At 31.1% G+C, this 21,318-nt stretch overlaps 1 protein-coding gene across 13 annotated transcripts in view; it reads right to left on the bottom strand.

Annotated features, from left to right (window-relative positions):
- Window positions 1–21,318, bottom strand: part of LOC139514409 (neurexin 1-like) — a 91,001-nt gene that overhangs the window by 62,655 nt on the left and 7,028 nt on the right. For 8 of the 13 annotated variants that reach the window (XM_071303602.1, XM_071303606.1, XM_071303608.1 and 5 more), the window contains exons 2-3: window positions 11,743–11,974; window positions 1,714–2,922 (exon numbers count right to left, since the gene is read on the bottom strand). In XM_071303602.1, coding sequence (XP_071159703.1) covers window positions 1,714–2,449 — 736 coding nt within the window. In that variant the 5' untranslated portion in view covers window positions 2,450–2,922; window positions 11,743–11,974. Of the gene's footprint in view, window positions 1–1,713; window positions 2,923–11,742; window positions 11,990–12,074; window positions 12,232–21,318 lie in introns of those variants that run through there. The other 5 variants (XM_071303601.1, XM_071303604.1, XM_071303609.1 and 2 more) reach the window with 2 other exon arrangements.

Genomic DNA, 21,318 nt, shown 5'->3' with positions numbered 1-21,318 from the left:
TTTTTGTTTTGCTTATCCTGTCTGAATCCTGTGTCTATAAGACAGATTTAGTGCATAGCATGATATACATAGGTAAGTATAATATCTTTATTGGTACTAACATTGATTTCCTTTTCAATATTTTCATACATCACTAAACATGAACTGCTATCCAACTATTAACACTTATGGTCTTACATATTGTCAATACCTATGTTTGGTAATGTACTCTCAGACAGTTTATGACGTCTTTACACTAAATCAACTGGATGTGTAATAATAGATATTTCGGTCTGGTAAAACATGGCTTATTTATTAGATGCAATTGGTATTGGAACTAGCATTGATTCAGTACTGGGAGTACTTTTAGATCAGTATCTCTGAATTTTTACAGATTGGAGACTCAAGCACTTTCAAACTGATCTAAATAATGTTCAAATTTTGTAATATCAAAGCACAGATTAGGGGGAGTGTTGAGTGATCACAAAACATTTTAAGAATACCACAGTCTGTATGTAGCTGTCTCTAGTCAAGAACCTGTAGTTCAATTGTTGTAGATGGTTTATTATCTGTCATACAAATGTAATTTGTTTTTTTATTAAATGTTGTGAGTTTATGTTGGGCTGTTTTGTTTTACTCAAATTTTCACATTTAGAGCCTTTTATGGCTTACTCATTTATGCAGTACGGGTTTTGCTCATTCTTGAAGGCTCTATAGTGACTCTTAATTTATTACTTTCTTATGCTTTGGTCTGTGATAGATAAATGACTCTTGGAAAGCATACCTTATTTTCAAATTGGGAGAAAAGTCGATTCTAGACTTATCTCTGACACTGATTTACAAAAGTAACCCTAACGATTTTCAGGCATATTGTATTTACATAAAACGGTCCATACATGGAAATATTGTATCATGGAAAATGAGTGACTGATGGATTAAGTATGCACAACATCTAAAAAGTTTTTTGAAAACTGATAAACAATTTAGTCTAAACTCTATAAAGTTTTACTTCTCATCTTGTATATTGAAAACAAAATCCTTAATTCCCCCTTCCCTCTAAAAATTAAAAAAAACAAACAAGTCCCAGATGCAAAATAGGGGAAAAATCTTTCAGTTTTACTTAATTTACAGATTAAAATTATAGCAATTTATAGCAGTGTCTAGATAAATTATCTCCCCTTGGATCAATTATGTACAAAAGTTATCTCTCCTGGCAAAATCACAAAAAATGAATATTTTATCTTAACTTATAATCCTAGTACCAGTTTTTTTTATTAACTTACCTTGTATATTATCTCTGGGTCAATTCCATTACAGGTGGATTGTTAGTCCCTGATGGTATCATTATCCTAGTAGGCAATGCCATGATTTATCATTAAATTTTGAAAAAAAGTATTTTTATCACTTTCTTTTAGGTTACCAGTTATTTGCTGGTCAATTTTTGCTCCTTGTCAATCCACTCAAACATTTTCTAGTTTTCTGACTATCTAATCTGACAGTATACTTACACATTTAATGGATATACATTTGTTTGATATTTGGATAGTCAGTTGTTCTATTTGTAATTTTTGATAGATTTTTCTGTCATGTCATGACTATTTATTTTTGATGATGCTTTTAAAATGTCCCTGAAATAAAACAAAACTTACCATCCGCTTGATAATAATAGTATCACTGATAACAACAGCTTTGGCATCCCTATTATTCTAATATTCAATGTAAATGTAAACTTACCTATTTCACATTTATCTCCCCTGAAGTTGGTCGATGAACAGTCACATGACACACCGTTGTCTTCTTCAACACACACACTACCATGTAAACACGGACTATTTGTTATACACTCCTTTGTACCCATTGTCATGTTTAATGACTCCAATATTTTTGGTCGGAAAAGTGGGCCACCACAGTTACTGTAAAGAATGTTTCTAATATATCCATTAAATCTAGTCTCAAAGAAAACAGAAGGCAATGTCAAGGCTTGTGTTCTGTCTTCATAATCTTTAGCTATTCCTCCAACAAAAACATAATTATTAAATTTATTCTGAATACCAAAGAGTTGATCTTTACCTTGGTATTTTCTAGGATGTGTAGAATCATCCACATGTAGAGATATGTAAGAGTCTTTACGAATTATTAGTACTTTATGCCAAATATTGTCATGTAATTGTTCACCAGCAACTAGTCTCATCTTTCCACTACCTAAATCAAAGACTACATGCAGCTTTCCTTTTAAAAGTTTGACTTCAAAATAATCGTTAATACCCCCATCATCAGTATAAAATAATAAAACGTTTTCAAAAGTTGTTTTAAATTCCATTTGTATTGAACCATTTCTGCAGGGCTTCCATTCCTCTAGTTTAACAAATGCGAATTCTGATCCTTTAATTTCAAATCCTGCGGTGCAAACATTTATTACTATTGCTGCAATGCAGAATAAAGCTGACACTATTTCTTGTAACAGAGCCATTATGAAATTCACATTATATTCTTAAAGTGAACTTGTTGAATATAAAAGTAATTTTTGCTCTTTTCAGAACTCATTCCAATCAACTAGTTTCCGACAAATATTACCATTCTTGATTTCCAATGGAAGAAGTAATACAAAATTGAACCGTAATGAAAAATCATTCTAATCCAGACAAAGTTTGGAATCTTTTTGATGTAACTGCTTTTTAATAAAACTGTAGTTATGATTACCATAAAAAATCATATCGTTGTGCGACCAAGAGTCTATAGTTGTCTATTCCATAAATGTAATCAGAGTTCGGAGAAAATTATTGATTACACCTAACTTCTGGCACTTCAGGATATATCATTGCTATTGATGCACTGTTTGTGCTGGAGTATAACATAAAGATTTTATAAAAGTGCTCCGTGATTTCTAATGGATAACTATTTCACTACAACCAATCAACTCATAGTTAAATTCTCCACATAAATCTGTAAAAAAACAAATGAATTGTTACATAAAATAATTCAATTAAAACTATAAATGAACAATCCATGTTAAAATAAAGTAGTGGAAAACTTTAATCTAATTAATATCTGGTGTGATTCAGATGTAATTGCTGCCTATATATTTTGGTAATCAATTGCCGTCACACATCGTTGTTTTTTAATTTGGAAAACTGTCATATTGATGTGTATGCATTATGAAGCATATTTAAGCACCAAAAAACTTTGATTTTCAATCTCCTGGAAAGATCATTGATTATATCTAAGTTATGACAAGCGGAGATGCTGTGACTTCTTAAATTGTGTTACAAGTCTTTAATTTCAGTACAGTAATTTGCACATTATTCAACAAGATTGTTTTATTATCAGAAAGATTTTATCACAAAAGAGAAATATAGAGAATAAAGTCAAGAATTTGATTAGTTCATATTTAATTTTGAAAGTTTATTTGAAGAGGGAAAGCAAATTAAAATTTATTATATTCCGTCAACAGTCAAGATAATATTTTATGAATTATCATCAATACCTATGAATTTTTTTATTTAGATAGATTTTCTTTAGAGATTTTCACATTAAACAATTTCAACTTCCAACTTGTAAGTAGTATAACACCCAAAAGATTATTAACTCATTTTAAAGTGAGAATTAGAACCTGGAGAAAGATGTCTATTCTAGAATTCATGAAAATCCACTTATAGGCTTTTTTAATAGCAGTATTGGACACAGGCTCAAGGAAAGAAAAGAATATTTCCATAAATATTTCAAGTCCCTTTTCTCTATTGAGGATATACATCTCATTGGCAATTATATAACACACCTCCTCATTATTGTTTTAATATGAGTTCATATGAGTGAAATGGACTCTTAAATTCTACAATTATAGCTTCTATACATACTAGATCTTTATAGACTTTCCAACAACATGTACAAACAATGCTTTATAATAACATTACAAGAAATCAGCCATTTGGATTATAAATGATTCCACAAGGGATGTATAAAGTAAATATTTTAAAAATCTACACCTTGATCTTTTAATTGGTTGTTGATTGGTATTTGCTCAACATCTCTTGGCAAATACTCAGTGCATAATGAGGATGAGCTTGGACTTTTTGTAATAAGGTTATCAATTAGCAATATATAGACTGAGAGAACAACAGAAAATATAAATAAGGATTTTGATATATGAAATGTTTATGTTTGGTTTCTGTCTCAATGACTCACTAATATTTTGTAACTGGAAATTACGACTCTCCAAATGTGTCTCCAAGGGACTTGAATCAAGGACTTCTGTTTTACAAGTTAGGGTTCTAACCAACTGGGCTAAAGAAGTTCTTTCCAAGCTCTATTTTATGGTTGGTTAAGTATCTGCTACTCAACTATTCATGTCACATTTAAAAGTACCATTATGACTCTCACAACACATACCCTAGCTAGAAATCATTTCTTACTACATGGGTTTTTAGCTAAGTGCAAAAAGACAAGGTTCACTTATGGCACAAAATGGCCTAAAATATCAACTTTATCATAAAACACCAAAATGGTCACAATTTGGTTCGTAAATGGGTCTTGTTCAAAAGTCTTAATTCTAAATAAATCATGCAGTTCTTTATAAAAAAAACACCATAATAATCTCCAAAGTAAGCCCAAATTGGACATTTTGTCACAAAATATGATGATTTTGTGCAATTTTCAGACCTAATTAGCTTGGCTACCACATCAGTCCAAAATGTGTTGTAACCAAAAGATTCCAATTTTGATATAGAATTAATCAATATAAAAACTTTTTGGAAAGTGGATGGCGGCCAAGGTTAATAATGCCAAAAACAATAAAATAATAGATTTTTTTTACCAAAATTGACATTAAGATACAAATAAAGTCAGAGCTTCATAAATTTTAAAAGAAGGTGCCAAATCAATTTTGTCTAATAGTATTATCACAAGTATGTCTGTGAAATTTGTAATATTTTGTCCCGATTTAAAAAATATAAAAAAAAATAGGGTCAAATTTAACCCTTGGTGAACCTTCTCCTTTAACCATCCAGCATGGTTATTACTAGAAAATCAAAAAGGGAACTCAAACCAAGGACCTATGTGTTAGAAGTCAGGCTTTAACCGACTGAGCTAACAATGTACTGCTCTAGCTCAACCAATACTGCTGACTAAGTATCAACTACTCAAAGAAAGCGTTTTGGTGGCAATATGTTGTTCAAAATCAACTATTTCAAACATCATATCAATAATTAAACAGCTTATCGTGTTACATTGAATGAGGTTATTGAATGAAACCTCTGTGAGAAGTTCTTAAATTATTGAGTTTCAAAATGTAGCCATGCATGTTTTCGGAGTATAAATTATGTAAAACACCTGTATGATATGGTAAAACATGAATAGACACAACATACAACCAATAATTCTGCTTTATTTACTTTGTCAGATAAAAGAATATTTAATAGGCGTTAAACAAATGATAAACAATCCGGAATAGTCATATCTATCCTCTCTCTATGTTTGGATGTTTGTTTAAACTAGAACTAACAAAAGGATATCCCCACCCCATAAATTTGATTATCTCCCATGTTGAAAATATATTCCTATAATATAGTATATATGCATATCCTCGGGTAGAATTCTATGACTGTAAAGTTTAATCAATATCTGCCTGTCATTAAAGATTAGTTGCAATGTTACTATATAATGCAGCAATATAAGGGTAAAACTTTAAAATTTAACTGTCGAGAGTGTATAATACATATCGTATTGCAAGAGATTTGGGTGGAATCTTGTTTCTCTAATGATTAAAGACGATATGCTGACAATCCTAAAATCATTCTTTTTTAATCATCTGCAAAAAGATGTGTTCTTTTAAGGTGACTTCATCAAGCATGGTCACATTTGTTCATGTGTCACAATAGGATTTCTAGAGGAAAGAAAGAAAATTTTATGTCATAATCAAATTTTGACCAATGAAGAACTGAGATCAAACGAATCACATGTGATTAAATAAAAATAACAGGTCTGGAAAAGGATAAATCCAGGAAAAATTAATGAAATATATATACATGAAAGCAAATGTATTTTACGTTTTTTTTACCCATATATTTTTTTGGTGATAGCCAAAGATAATTGTTTTATAGCACTGCTCACATTTTATGAAACACTGTCTTTACAAATGCATTATCCACTTGTTTTATATATAAAGATAAGATTTTTGTCACACATTATTTCTAGAAGTTAAGTGGAACAAAAGTATATTGACTTAAATATGCAATGAAATTGAAGTTGTCTCAAAGGTTGCACAGAAAACAAATATATTATAATTCACAAGAAGAAAATACATCAATCACTGTGAAGAGGAATGTATGTTTGCGATAAATTTCATTGTAATGTTTTCCGTTAAAGACTGATAACACACCATACACTTGAAATTTTCAAGTAAATCTATTTTAACAACCCTCAATAATAGTCAATACCTATATTAACTCTCTACATTTTAGATGAAATTCATAGATATTTGTTTGATCTGTCCACTTAATTATTTTTAAAAAAACTTGTCTCCAAAACTCTTCTTTCATTAAATAATATATTTTGAGTTGTTAATCTTTTAAGCTTGTATTAATTTCATACTATGTCTGGCACAGGCACTTGCAGTCTGCACCGTTAGCCACTAGTCCGATGCCCCAGACTAGTAAATATTGATTTGGACTAGTGAAAAATTTCAAAATTTTATATAGTCATATAGGGACAATTTTTGTTATTAAGTGTTCGGACTAGTAGATGAAAAAGTTTTTGGCGCAGACTGACTTGTCTCAGAAAAAAATATAGCTATAGTCATCCTAATATTACATTATGTAATATAGGTAAACAAAATTCATAGACAAGTGCCTGTGCATGTATTGGAATGCAATGAGATTTTCAGATCTTAAATGTTCTCGTAAAACATGTTCATATTTTGGGCTGGAAATGCCAACTTCAAGTTCACATTAATTTTTAAATCATACCTATTTTTTCAGATGGTTTCCTAAAAGGGTTCAATATTTGGACTAAAACATACACTGGGAATGTTGATTTTTTTTCTTTTTATATATAATTTTTCAAAAATTTCTTCTGGCAGTAACATTGCTCTAGTGTATGGAATCTACCAGTCAATAAAATCAATTAATTTTTAGGAAGATATGATGATTACCCTAAATTGAGGACAATTTTCTTTTTTTTTACAAATAAAAGGAGATGTAGTGTAAGACCTCAATGAGACGGGCACAGGACGTTTGCCCTTTTTTACCTGTAAAAAGATAGGACATTTGCGCTTCAAATACTATGGACATTTGCGCTTTTAATTTTGATTCACCTGTATTAAATTGACCTGACATTTGCGCTTTTTACCTATAGTCGACTACCGGTAATCTTAATTAGAAGTAATCAATATGTGAATAAATGTAACCTATATTTGTCATTAGTTAGTTCACATTTACACAGTCTTGATCATGGAGTTTAAAGTTAAAGTGACTAGTAAAGAAAAAAAATGTATATGTCTTGATGGATTTTTATATCGTTTCGACCAAACCCTAAAAATTGGAGACCTTTCATGGAGATGTACCGTTAAAAATTGTAATGCAAGAATTAAAACGGACAATGGGACTTCTAATATTTTGAGTCAGAAAAATGATCATAATCATCAACAATGCGACGACAGAAAAATTGAGCGACATCAGCTAAGAGTGTATGCAAAACGAAAGGCTGCTGACGACCGCACACAGAGACCATCAAAAATCATTCGTGTTGGATTGAAAGATGTTGGTGAGGATTCTTTACATCCTAAGGATTTAAAGTCTGTTTCAAAGGCAATGTATAGAGTGAGAAGAAAATCCCAACTTAATTTGCCTAAGTCAAGAGAAGAGGTTCACACTCTCTTTGACGGTTATCCTGTACAGACCTCAAAATTGAATATTTTCTTCAAGTCAACGACAGAGAAAATGGAATAATCATCTTTACATGTACAACCAATTTAGAATGCTTGTGTTATGTTGAAGAATTTTTTATGGACGGAACATTTAAATTTTGCCCTTAAATTTTTAAGCAGCTCTATACCATTCATGGATTTAAAAATGGGAACTATATTCCCCTTGTATTTATTCTGTTGACTGGGAAGTCTGAATAAATATATCATCATTGTTTTACCAAGCTAGTCGAAGTTTGTGATGATAAATTTGACTTTGAAACCTAAGACAGGATAAAAGAGGAGGGAAGTCATAGATATATAAAAAGAAAAGCGCAAATGTCCTATGTAAAAAGCGCAAATGTCCATTTTTAAGAAGCGCAAATGTCCTATGTTTTAAAGTGCAAGTGTCCACAAAAAAAAGCGCAAATGTCCTATGAAAAAGCGCAAACATCCCGTGCCGAATGAGACAGCAAACTGACATCTAAAGTAACTAAATAGCTTATTTTGTATATTCTATTATACATCGATTGATATTCCAATAACCACATTCCAAAATAAATGTATAATTAAATAAAAGTTCATTCTTTTCAATAATTACACAGTATAATTCTTAAAAAATGTTTTCAAATTAGTTCATCATGCTGAAGATTAGATGACATTCAAAACTACAGCTTTCAGAAATAAGTAATTAACTGTAAGATTAATGAAAACCTTCTTCTTAATCTAATTTCCATCAGAAAATTGTCTGAATTAATTTTCTGGTTATGTAACCTTATATTGAAAGAAAACCAATAACCATATTTATTGACTTACATTAATTCAAAGTTCTAGTGACATAAAGCGAAAGTACACATTGAGATTTTGATATTGGTAAAATGTCTGTGGAAATATTGATGATCTGGTGGTGAATTTCAAGATGAACAACAGCAACAGGCATGAAAAACAAAGGAGTAAGTTCGGTAAGGGCCATATTTGGCCCCAATTATAAAGTTCATAGTTACAAGACAATAAATGCTTTAAGTTGCCTTAAAGACATATGAGAAAGTTAAACAGAACTGTTTTTGTCAAAGTTTAATTCTAACACGTTGATTTTTACTCAGAAATCAATAAATCAAAATAATGGACTTGGTGTTTCGAGCACAAATTTTGTACACAGAGTATTGAGTAAAGTTGTATAACTGATGGACCTGTTGTAGAAGTCAATGAGACAGCAACCAAACCTCACACAGTTGCTTTAATATGACAATCAAGATCAGAGCTTCAATCTTCTGTGCATTTTTCTATAACTTTTGATAATGTAAATATAAACCATTTTATATTTCTAAGGATATTTTCTCTATTTTATTTGTTAAAATAATTGTTGACATTTCACTTAGATATTTGACATTTGAACATTTTCCACTTTTTTATTTTTTATTACAATTAACCTATGTAAATGTACTTTCATAGACATTTAATAGATGAAATTTCTTTTTAAGGATGTAGGTTTCATTTTTGGTATAAAGTTATATCACTTCTACTTATAACTTAAATTGAGAAAAGTAATAAACTGGTACACTGAAATGTCAGTGCATTATTAAACTCCATTTTCTCTTTACAATTAGAATATCATCTCTTATGTCCCCCATTTTCCTGCTTAATGGTTAAATATAAATAAGAAACAGACATACGTGGGCAGTTTAGAGATCACTGACAAAATACTTCATAAAAACCCACATTCAACAATATTTGGAGTTATTAGGTAAAAAAAGGTAATAAAAATATGCGTAATCAATTTCAATTGTGCTGTTAGATGATTCATGTAAATGTGGCCATATACTAAAACTAGAGGCTCTTAAGAGCCTGTGTCGCTCACCTTGGTATATGTGAATATTAAACAAAAGAAACAGATGGATTCATGACAAAATTGTGTTTTGGTGATGGTGATGTGTTTGTACATCTTACTTTACTGAACATTCTTGCTGCTTACAATTATCTCTATCTATAATGAACTTGGCCCAAAAAAAATTGACTATAGAGGAAATTAACTCCTTAGGGGGTCAATTGACCATTTCAGTCATGTTGACTTATTTGTAAATCTTACTTTGCTGAACATTATTGCTTTTTACAGGTTATCTCTATCTATAATAGTATTCAAGATAATAACCAAAAACAGCAAAATTTCCTTAAAATTACCATTTAGGGGCAGCAACCCAACAACGGGTTGTCTGATTCATCTGAAAATTTAAGGGCAGATAAATCTTGACCTAATAAACAATTTTACCCTTCTTCAGATTTGCTCTAAATGCTTTGGTTTTATAAGCCAAAAACTGCATTTTACCCCTATGTTCTATTTTTAGCTGTGGTGGCCATCTTGATTAAATGGCCTGGTCATCGGACACATTTTTCAAACTAGATACCCCAATGATGATGGTGGACAAGTTGTGATTAATTTGGCCCAGAGGAGAAGATTTTTGTAAAAGATTACTAAGATTTACGAAAAATGGTTCAAAATTGACTATACAGGGCAATAACTCCTAAAGGGGTCAACTGACCATTTCGGTCATGTTGACTTATTTGTAAATCTTACTTTGCTGAACATTATTGCTTTGGGCCAGGTGAGCTAAAAATATGGTCATATCACAAGTTTCTGATGTCAATAAATTGTTCTATTTCAAACAACATGAATTGTTTATTTGTTTCAAATATCCTACTGGAGAAAATTTGACCAGAATTGTGGTAATTATACATACTATCTTGTACTTAGTTTGGATTCTTCAAATAAAAATTCTCCTTCTTTTTGAGTGGGTTGCAAAATCTAGAAAATTAACCATTTGACTGCATTTAAGACATATATGTTCAGTGTCTTTAGTATAAGTTACTTTAAAGACATATGTATTCAGTGTAGAGCATTGATATACTGGTATTTCTGATAAGCTACAGTCTTGAGTTGCTAGTATTTGAATTATATCTTAAAACATATATTTAAGAACTATTTAATATTTGGAATATTGGTGTAAAGTCACATTGACATATCTGGTGACAGAAAATGTCGTTTGAGGATATTTTCTTGAAAGGCTTTGAACAATGTAAAGATACATACATACTATATGTGACTTTATGCTAAAAGACAAGCAGTTAATGGGTTTAATTTTAGTTCTTCAACAAATCAGTAATTGATCATAATCAAAAATACCAAATTACATCATTGAGAGAGGACAACCATTGCAATTCAGGGACAAACAGAAGAAACAAATATTTCTCTTATATGTTTTTCATTGTAAAATTGTTGATATTCAAATTGGAGAATCTGATTTATTTGACAACAGCAATGCAGCTTCCTAATAATTTAATAAAACTGATTTTTCATTTTGTCAAAGTGATTTAAATTTTTTTACTTTTGTGTTTCATACTTTGCAGTAAGTGGAAAATTAATTTAGCATGCAGAGTGAAATTATATCAGAACCATTCATCTAATGTTCATTCCCAACTTAAAATATTTTAATCACATTCAATAACAATTTGATTAAATGTTTCCCGCTGGTGGTCTATGCTATATATGGAACTAAATGCACTTAGTACCAACTATTTGCCTACACTACATTTAATGGAAATTGAGCAATAGCAATTGTTAGATATCCTATAGAAATAAAAAGAGAGGAAGTTAACATAATAGCAGTAGTAATACTGACTATTCTGACATTAACTGTTGAAGGTTATATTAATAAGTGACATGGTGAGGATACTGATGAGGTTTCTATCCAAGAAGCCATATTGAATTTCTAATGGAAGCCAAACTTTATAATCTGGAATATCAAAGACAACTACATGAACATAACGACCTTATGCCTATAAATCTAACATATAATTTATGGTCTAGTACTTACATGATCCATGCTGCGGCAAACAATCCAATCTCACCAAGTATTGATTGGCTCCAGATTCCTTAACATAATTCAAAATGAAATGTCGTGTGTTTGGAGATTCACAACTTTTTCACATTTCTGCTCCTAAATAATGCAAGTTCTATTGATCTTGAAGTCTTGGTTATCATCTGTTTTCATCTATTATTCTTTTCACAACCAGTGTTCTAACATCATTTGTCTTATAGATCAATTCCTGTTAATAGATAATAGCAGAGAGCACGTTTATTAAATGTCCTCATGAACTGTTATAAATATCTGATACATAACCAATAGGCAATATAAATATTATATACCTTCAAATGTATCGCCAATGATTGTTCTACCACAGGTCTCTGACATTAATCCATTATGCAAATCATGTAATAACTCGTCAAAGAACATTGAATCGCTATATTGACCAAGAGAATCAATCTAATCAATACTATTTATAACCTCAGAAAAATCCAATTCTCACGCTAATCTACAAACTTGTTTACCATCAATTCTCGTGTTTTACTTCTGCAATATTAATCAAATTAAAGCTGAAAGTTTTACAATAATAAACATAGTGACTCAATCTAAATCAATGGAAAGCTTTGAAAACAGCATCAAACCATTAAAACTATTAGGTACATCTTTTTCCTCTCCACAGTCTCAGACATAGGTGATAATGAGTTACAATTTCAGAAACATAATTATTATCAGAAAATGTGTGTCAATGTTGTTGAATTTCTGTGATATGTATCATTACCGTACTTGATAGCACCTCTTTAATATATATATTCTTGGTTTTTTTTTCTCGACTGTTGGTTTTCCCATTTGAATGGTTTTACACTAGTAATTTTTTGGGGCCTGGCTTTATATGCTGTTCAGTGTGAGCCAAGGCTCCTTGTAAAAGTCCATACCTTGACCTATAATTGTTTACCTTTATAAGTTGTGACTTGGATGGAGAGTTGTCTCATTGGCACTCATACCACATCTTTCTATATCTATATAGGAAAACAATCCTCAAGACGAAGAACAGCAACAAACATGCTGTTAAACTTTAATATATTGATAGTTTCTAGTTTTCATAAACATTTACTCAATAGTAATTTTTAACCATTCATTTCTAAATTAACAAGTCCAATAAAATAAGGATTGAATTTTTCTAACTCATATTCTATCAGGCATGACAGTTGCCATATGTGAAGCAGGATCACTTGAGAAAACCTCTAGATTTTAATGGGGTTTGTCTTGCTGGGTCTTAAGTTTTCTATGTTGTGTTTTGTAAAATGTTGTTAAACATGAGTCTTTTGGTTGATTTTTTTCTTTCATTTTTTGTCCTGGGCAAGCACTATGATAAATTGATTTTAAGACACATAAGAGTTTGACTATTCCTTTGTATTCTTCTCTCACATAAATGTGCAGTTTTTTCATTAAATTGGTTAAATTTTGTGTTATATTTTACTAGAAGAAATAAAGAAATTTAATAACTTGAATAGCAGTGAATTATTGAAACCACAAAATCATTTATCCCTAAAAAATCTTCTCCTTTTTTTTCAAACACAGAAAATTGATAACAAAGTTTTAAATTTTCTTTATTTCTTTTAGTATCTGAATTTGTAGTTTTCCTATATCCACCAAAAACTTGGAATCCTATGATTATAATGAATGAACTTTATTAAAACATTCTGAATCAACAATTCCTGAAAAAAAATAAGCATTCTTTCCTGAAACCTGAAAAATTACTGATCAATTTGTGAGTCTCAATAAGTGTAAATCCTGGATTCCTGCAAAAAAAAGCACAATCCCAACATCCAGAATTTTTCTGCCCCTCAAGAGTAAGGCCCACCAAATTCTGAAGAATGAATCAACGTCTTTGTTTTCTTCATCAAAGTCATTTGATTAGTCAAAAGTCTATGTCAAGGAAAATTTTGATGAAACTTATGATGAGGTACTTGCCATTGATCATGTATCGTCATTCTTTATAAAACTTTTATTAACAGATTCAACACTACATCTGCAAATGACTCAATATCAAGTATGTATACTGACATTTCTCTATGCAATGCAATTAAGTACCATTAACAAGATATCAAAAATCAACACTCCTTCAATATAAGTGCATTTCATAAATATAATAAGCCATTCTTCTTGTAAAAAGTACAATTTATGTCTATATTGTCTGCTGAACATACTAAAGTGAGAAACTGACACCAAACACAAATAAAGGTCCTCAATTTATCAGAAATTCTAATAAAACCATTATGAAATCATTATAAAAAGTTATTCTAAAATCCATCATTTAATTTAACATAAATGGAAGAAATTTGTATGTACATGTACATGAGATCTTTTGAATCTCAATTTTCCAGGAACTGTTTTTTTCTGCTACAGAAAGTAAGACTACATTTGAACTTTTGATAAATTAAATTTAAGGTTCATAAATAAAAATTAGGGTTTTCCTGGCATAAAAAGAATATAAGCAATATTTACAAATTCATAAAAATTTGATTTTTTTTTTTACTTATTATTGCTTTGATTTTTTGAATTTGAAAATAATAATAAGGCTATCAAAAATTATCCTTCTCTGATTATTTACATTTGTGGTTTACTAGAACCAACTTAATTTACAGAAATAGGTCCTCCATGAAAAATGATAAGTTTGTTGGGCTTTTGAGAAGATGATTTAAAAACAAAAAGAAGTTAAGAGGCTACAAAATAGAAGTTAAACAACAAAAAGAAAAAAAGATGCAAACAACATCAACAAAAGAAAAAAAAGTTAAGAGGCTACAAAATAGAAGTTAAACAACAAAAAGAAAAAAAGATGCAAATAACATCAACAAAAGAAAAGACCATTAAAAAAAAGAATTTATATCCCAAACAATCATTGCCTTTCAAGAATTAAGTGATCCTTATGTCACAGCTATTAAAGATGGCTTCATTTACGGGAATCATTCGAACTGATGCTATCGAATTGAACATTACCTAATAAAGGATAGGGATAAAACATTAGTCTTTGATCAGTGGGTTTGATGCTCTGTAATTGGCTTGTCAATCTAATCAAAACATAGACTCAGGGAAAGGAAATGCAATAATTAACTTTTGGTGCACAGTGCATATCAAAAACTCTTACATGAAAGAGAATTTTTTGTAATGCTTTAGTAATTACTAATTAGATAAAAAAAAATAATGTGGAACTGGAAACCTGGAAAATTGTACTTGATGAAAGTTTGTATTTTTATGTAAATTTTGTTAGGAAAAATATAACTTCAAATTATCAAGTCAAGACTGTTGATTAACATTCTGTAATGTACAAGCTAATTAGTACTATTACATATTGTAAAATGTAAGTAAACATATTCAAATATAGAGACAGAGACTGTATTGAACTAGAATTTATCTTTATGATCAGATTGAGCATTTGAATTTGCACTTTTTTAAAGAAAATTTATCTTGCCCAGTCAGTTATATTTTTACCATAACAGGCTTAATCATTCCCATATTACTAATAGTTTCTTAGATCTACAGTACATATAAGGTTATTTAGTTAAAGGTCACATTCAATGGTTATTTTTCAGTATGACTCACTCAGAACTCTCTTTAATATCAAATAATAGTTTACATATGATCACATTGTACATATAAAAAATAATTCCATTATTATTTGTCTAACAACAGAGACATTATTTATTATATTACATTTTACTAGAAAAAGCCAGTACTCAATGCTCCTTACAGTAGACACTTTAAAACTTTGATTATCAATCACTCATCTGCAAATCTGTCTGCTTCACTCTGCACTGTCTGAGTTCTCAGGTTTTCAAAAAAACTGCAAGATGACTGTGTGGTGTCAAATATATTGATCTGGCTGTAATATTAAACTTTGGCCTAAACAGCAAAATGTGTGAACCATTTTTAATCATTTTGATTTTTACCGGTACTCACAGTAAACTAGATTTCTAGAAATGACCCTGACAATTTTTGTCCATTGACCCCTTAAAATATTTGGTAATGCTAAAAGGCTGAAGTGGTCTTAAGAGGTAATTTTTTATTATTCATCTAGACCCACCCCCCTTCCCTTGATGAGGTGTACCTTAGTGGAAATGTATTCATGGTACATTTTAATCATACATGGTTCTGAAAATTGTTTTCTGCACGTTTTCAGAAGCATATCAAGAATACACTCTTTAGTATTTAATGGGATAATCTTTTTCCTGTGGTTTTATGCCTCTACAGTTTACTTTTACAAAATATGCATTCAACACATACAATAAGCTACAGAAATTGAAGTGGGATTGACAATATAAACAAGAAATGCACTAAAACAGTATCTAAGTAATGTTTATACATGTAGTTTGGCTAATTACCATATTTTAGACTATCTGTACAACATGCAAAACTTCAAAACACATTTCAATCATCATCTATAATCTACTACTAAATATCTTTTCAGAAAATTTACTCCAATTGCATGAAGGGGTATTGATTCTCTTGATTTACAATTTATTGGTTAACGCTGCTTGATTTACATGTGTATCTACTCAAATCCAACTGAGATTTCAATACCTGTATTAACTCAAATTATATGAAAACAATAAATTATACCTTACTACATTTAGCAATTAAGTAGTTACAACCACTATTTATGATTTTGCTACAAATGATGAATCTATTTCATGGTCATCTGTAAATATGAAAAGACTATAGGAGATTCAAATGAAGGTATTTTCAGAAAACGAAATCTGTAACAAACATAAACTTTTAGCCACCGCTTTACAAGCAGAGCCAAATACAATGAAAGTCCCAACTATGTATTGGCTTCCGAAGCTACACAAAACCCCTTACAAATATAGATTTATTTCGTCTTCAAGCCATTGTTCAACTACTAAATTGTCTATTATTCTTACCAGCACACTTGGTACAATTAAAAACCTTATAATAAATTGTTCAAATAAGGCCTTCGAAAATAGTGGAATAAATTACTTTTGGAGTGTCAAGAACTCGTTGCAAGTACTTGATAAATTGCATGCTTATATTGGTGATTTTGAATCTGTTCAAAGTTTTGATTTTTCTACCCTGTATACCACATTGCCTCACATTCTCATTAAGAAAAAATTCACACACCTAATTAAATGGGCATTCAAAAAATCAGAATGTGAATATATATGTTCAAACTCTTTTAGGTCATTTTTTAGTAGCAATAAACAAAAAAACTATGTTAATTGGACATGCTTTGATATATGCCCTTGAATTTTTACTAGATAACATTTTTGTTCGCTTTGGGGATTCCGTATATCGTCAGATTATCGGAATTCCAATGGGGACTAACTGTGCACCACTTATTGCGGACCTCTTTTTGTATTGTTACGAGTTACAATTTATGACAAAAATAAGCAAAGACCCATCAAAACAACATCTGATAAACAAATTTAATAATACTTTTAGATATTTGGATGATATTTTGGCTCTCAATAATGACGACTTCAGTATGTATATTAATGAAATTTATCCTGGTGAACTTACTTTAAATAAAGCTAGGGATGATTTTTCATTTCCTATCGTTAATTATCCGTTTTTAGATGGTGACGTTCCATTGTCACCATCTTACGGTGTTTATATATCTCAACTTGTACGATTCGCTTGTGTATGTAACAATGTTTTAGATTTTAACGAGAGAAATTTATGTATTACTGAAAAATTATTACACCAGGGTTTTCGATATCACAAACTAGTCAAAACATTTACTAAATTTTATCATCGGTATAAAGACATCATTCGTAAATATAGCTCAACATGCAGACTTTTTATACGTTCAGGTATTTCACATCCAATTTTTTATGGAAATATTCTTTATAAAGCACAAAAGTGTCAGTATTCACCTCATAAACTTACAAAACCTTTGAATAGACTTATTAAGAAGGGATATAATTACGATACTGTTGTCAAGTCATTAAAGATTGCATATTTTGGCGTTAATATTGAGTCACTGATAAGGTCTTTGCGTCGGAACTAAACACAATATTTATTCTAAAAACAGTTGTTGGCATGACACGGGTTATGTTCTTCTCATATATGTTATGATGGTATGATACTAAACCCCTTACGGGAAGGATTGTGCCTGATGTTCATATGATGAAATCATAATCTTTCAGTCAGTTTAATTGAAGTCTGGAGCTGGCATGTCAGTTAACTGCTAGTAGTCTGTTGTTATTTATGTATTATTGTCATTTTGTTTATTTTCTTTGGTTACATCTTCTGACATCAGACTCGGACTTCTCTTGAACTGAATTTTAATGTGCGTATTGTTATGCTTTTACTTTTCTACACTGGTTAGAGGTATAGGGGGAGGGTTGAGATCTCACAAACATGTTTAACCCCGCCGCATTTTTTGCGCCTGTCCCAAGTCAGGAGCCTCTGGCCTTTGTTAGTCTTGTATTATTTAAATTTTAGTTTCTTGTGTACAATTTGGAAATTGGTATGGCGTTCATTATCACTGAACTAGTATATATTTGTTTAGGGGCCAGCTGAAGGACGCCTCCGGGTGCGGGAATTTCTCGCTACATTGAAGACCTGTTGGTGACCTTCTGCTGTTGTGTTTTTTTATTTTGGTCGGGTTGTTGTCTCTTTGACACATTCCCCATTTCCATTCTCAATTTTATTTAAAAATATGATTTTTCCAATAACATAGTATTCTAATTCCATAATTTCCCTATCCACAACTCTCTTAATCTAAAAGGATGTAATTTGATTTGGAGTCGATATGAGTTTAAAATGGACTTAAGAAATTTCACAATTTATAGAAAATTTCACAATTTATAGAGTAATAAAATTTGAATTCAATTACATAACAATAGTGCACACATATATCTCCTCTCCATTACTGTCCATTGATTTTATATTGAAAGTCTTAAAAGTTTGAGGCTTTACCTCAAGTATCGCATATACTTAACATTTTAAATAATCAACGACAATGAGGTCAAGGTCAGATAGATCCTGTCTGACAGACATGTTCATCTTACAATTATTCCATACACCAAATCTAGTTGCTCTGCTGCTTATGGTTATTGAAAACATGACCTAAACCTTTGATGGTTTCAGTATTCAGAAAGGTGGTATTAGTTCAATTGTTTAATGATTTAAAAAAGGACTGTCCCCGCGATGGATAATTCAAGAGATAGTAGTGATTTCTCTAAAAAAATTATGGTAGCAATTTACCAAGGCAACAATAGTAACAAAAATAGTCATAAGAGCATCCAGTGCCTTCTAAAAGTAATTAGTCAGGGCCGTAACTACCTATGAGGCAGGGGAGGCAACTGCCTCCCCTGAATTTTCTACACCATTTTTTTAAAGTAATAAAATGAAATACTGACAATATGTACACGAAGAACTTGAATTTATATTATAAACAACACATGTTTACAGTTTCAACAGTGGTATCATGATACGTGACGTATCTGTTATTTTCCGGATTTTTGATCGAAAGTGAACCGTTTCAGTATTAAAAAAAAAAAATCATGTGGCCGCCCGTCTGTTATTCAGTATTCGTTCGAGAACACATATGAAACTTTGCAGCAATGCTTTCGACAAATTTAAATAAAACTTAAACTATTCACATTTATTTAGGGGCTCAATTAAGCAGAGGAAGTTCCCTTTGTATTGTGAATCTTTTATAATATCAGAAATTTGTTACCGGCTGAATCAGCTGTTGGGTCATCTCTTAACGTCACCCAATCGTACGAGAACATTATGGTCAATGCCTTAGTAGTTAAGCACTCCCATTCGTTGTAGAAGGGACTTTCTATACTAAGTATATACTAGTTTAGAAAGTCCCTGGTTGTAGTTATATGTCTGTTCAGCTTTCAACAATATTGAAATTCAAGGTCCTCGATCAAAAAAGATCTTGCGTTCTATGATCTTGCTGTATATATTTTTTTTTCAACTTACCAGTTTGATTTCTAACAAAAATATCTTTAAATACAGATAATAATTGTTTGCATAAAAATTGCTTCCAGGATCCAGCAATACTGATGTTTCTTTGAGTAAGGAAATCGAAGGAAAGTGGGTGATTTTTTGCAATATTGAGAAAAAAATCCGCGGTCACAATGTATTTAATGTTAATAATTATAGGTCAAACAACGGCCTTCAAGACGGAGCCTTTGCTCACCCCGAACAGCAATCTCAGCTTGTTTTTGCATAAAAGATAAATGTTTCCAGGTTCAAGCATACTGATGTTTCTTAAAGTAAGGAAATCGAAGGAAAACGGGTGATTTTTAGCCATTTTATTGAGAGAAAAAAAATCGGCGGGGGCTGCGACCCCCAACCCATCTATCTATCCCCCCTGCCTCCCCTGAATTCAAACCCTAGTTACGGCCCTGTTAGTGACATAAAAATGAGCAATGTGTGCATGCAAAGTGGGTCTGTATGCATAGAAGTATATTTGTCAATCTAAGAAACAGACTCCTGTATTTTCACAAGGTCAATTTCAGAGTCACAAAGGTTGATAACCTTGGTTAATTTTTTTCTTTATATACTGTAAGACCTGATATTTTCCTTTTCCATTGATTTTAAGCAATCCTCGCAAGCCTTACATAAATGAATTGTTACCTTGACCTTGCATAATCATAATAATCTTGTTGGCATTGAATGAGATAATAGGTCTGTAAATACAAAAAGTGTTACATGAGTATCCTCACATGTCAGCTTGGTTTCAACTGATCATAGAGGTTTGACAGCTGGATTATAGTTCTATCAAAATGCAAATATTTGGGAGTCAGTCAACAATGAAATTGAAGTTTAAGCAAAGTTTCATGTGTCAGTGACTCAGCATATATATAATATAATATAAGTATATAGACTAATGATGACCTTCTATGTCATTTGGTGTCTGATGGAAGAAGTTGTCTCATTGGCAATAATACCACATCTCCTTACTTTTATAATGATGTAGATGAAGGTACATATATGTTTTGTATTCATTTGGACAAAATGTCTTATTAACTCATTCGCCCCTAAGAGATTTCTGGAAAATCAGGCATTTTCGAAAATTTGCAATCATATGCAAATTATATGCAAATTAGCAGACTATTGATGCTGTAACTGCTGCTCATCTATTAAATTATGTCTTGAAATTTGGAGGCGGATGGCATGGGTGTGGGGTGGGGTGGGAGGTGGAAGATTTTCTCGTGGGTTTGAACCCACCCCCACTGAAAAATGGTCATTTTCCGTCTATTTTCCGATTTTAAAACGACCTTGAGAGGTGAAAATTAACCAGACTGTGTTTCTTTGTCATTCAAGTATTACCCTATAGTTACAGCAGTCCATGCATGCTAACTGGGAGTATATGGGACTTAAGTGTCTTGCTGGCGAATTATTATCGTCAAGTCAGGTCTGCCTAAATGTCCGTTTTTACGGATTTTTGACAAAACGGTGACCTAGATTTTACAGACTAGATTCCTATTGGCCATATTATACCTCTTTGTGTTCCTATACCACCTATGCATGCATTTACGATAATAGTTTATTCCTACAATGACTACCAGTTAAGTAGTGGCCATCAAAAGATGCCCACCCCCA

This window comes from Mytilus edulis, chromosome 3, assembly GCF_963676685.1.
Source record: "Mytilus edulis chromosome 3, xbMytEdul2.2, whole genome shotgun sequence".
Lineage (NCBI taxonomy): Eukaryota > Metazoa > Mollusca > Bivalvia > Mytilida > Mytilidae > Mytilus > Mytilus edulis.
The sequence above is the reverse complement of the archived record's forward strand: the minus strand, read 5'-3'. Positions and strand labels throughout refer to the sequence as shown.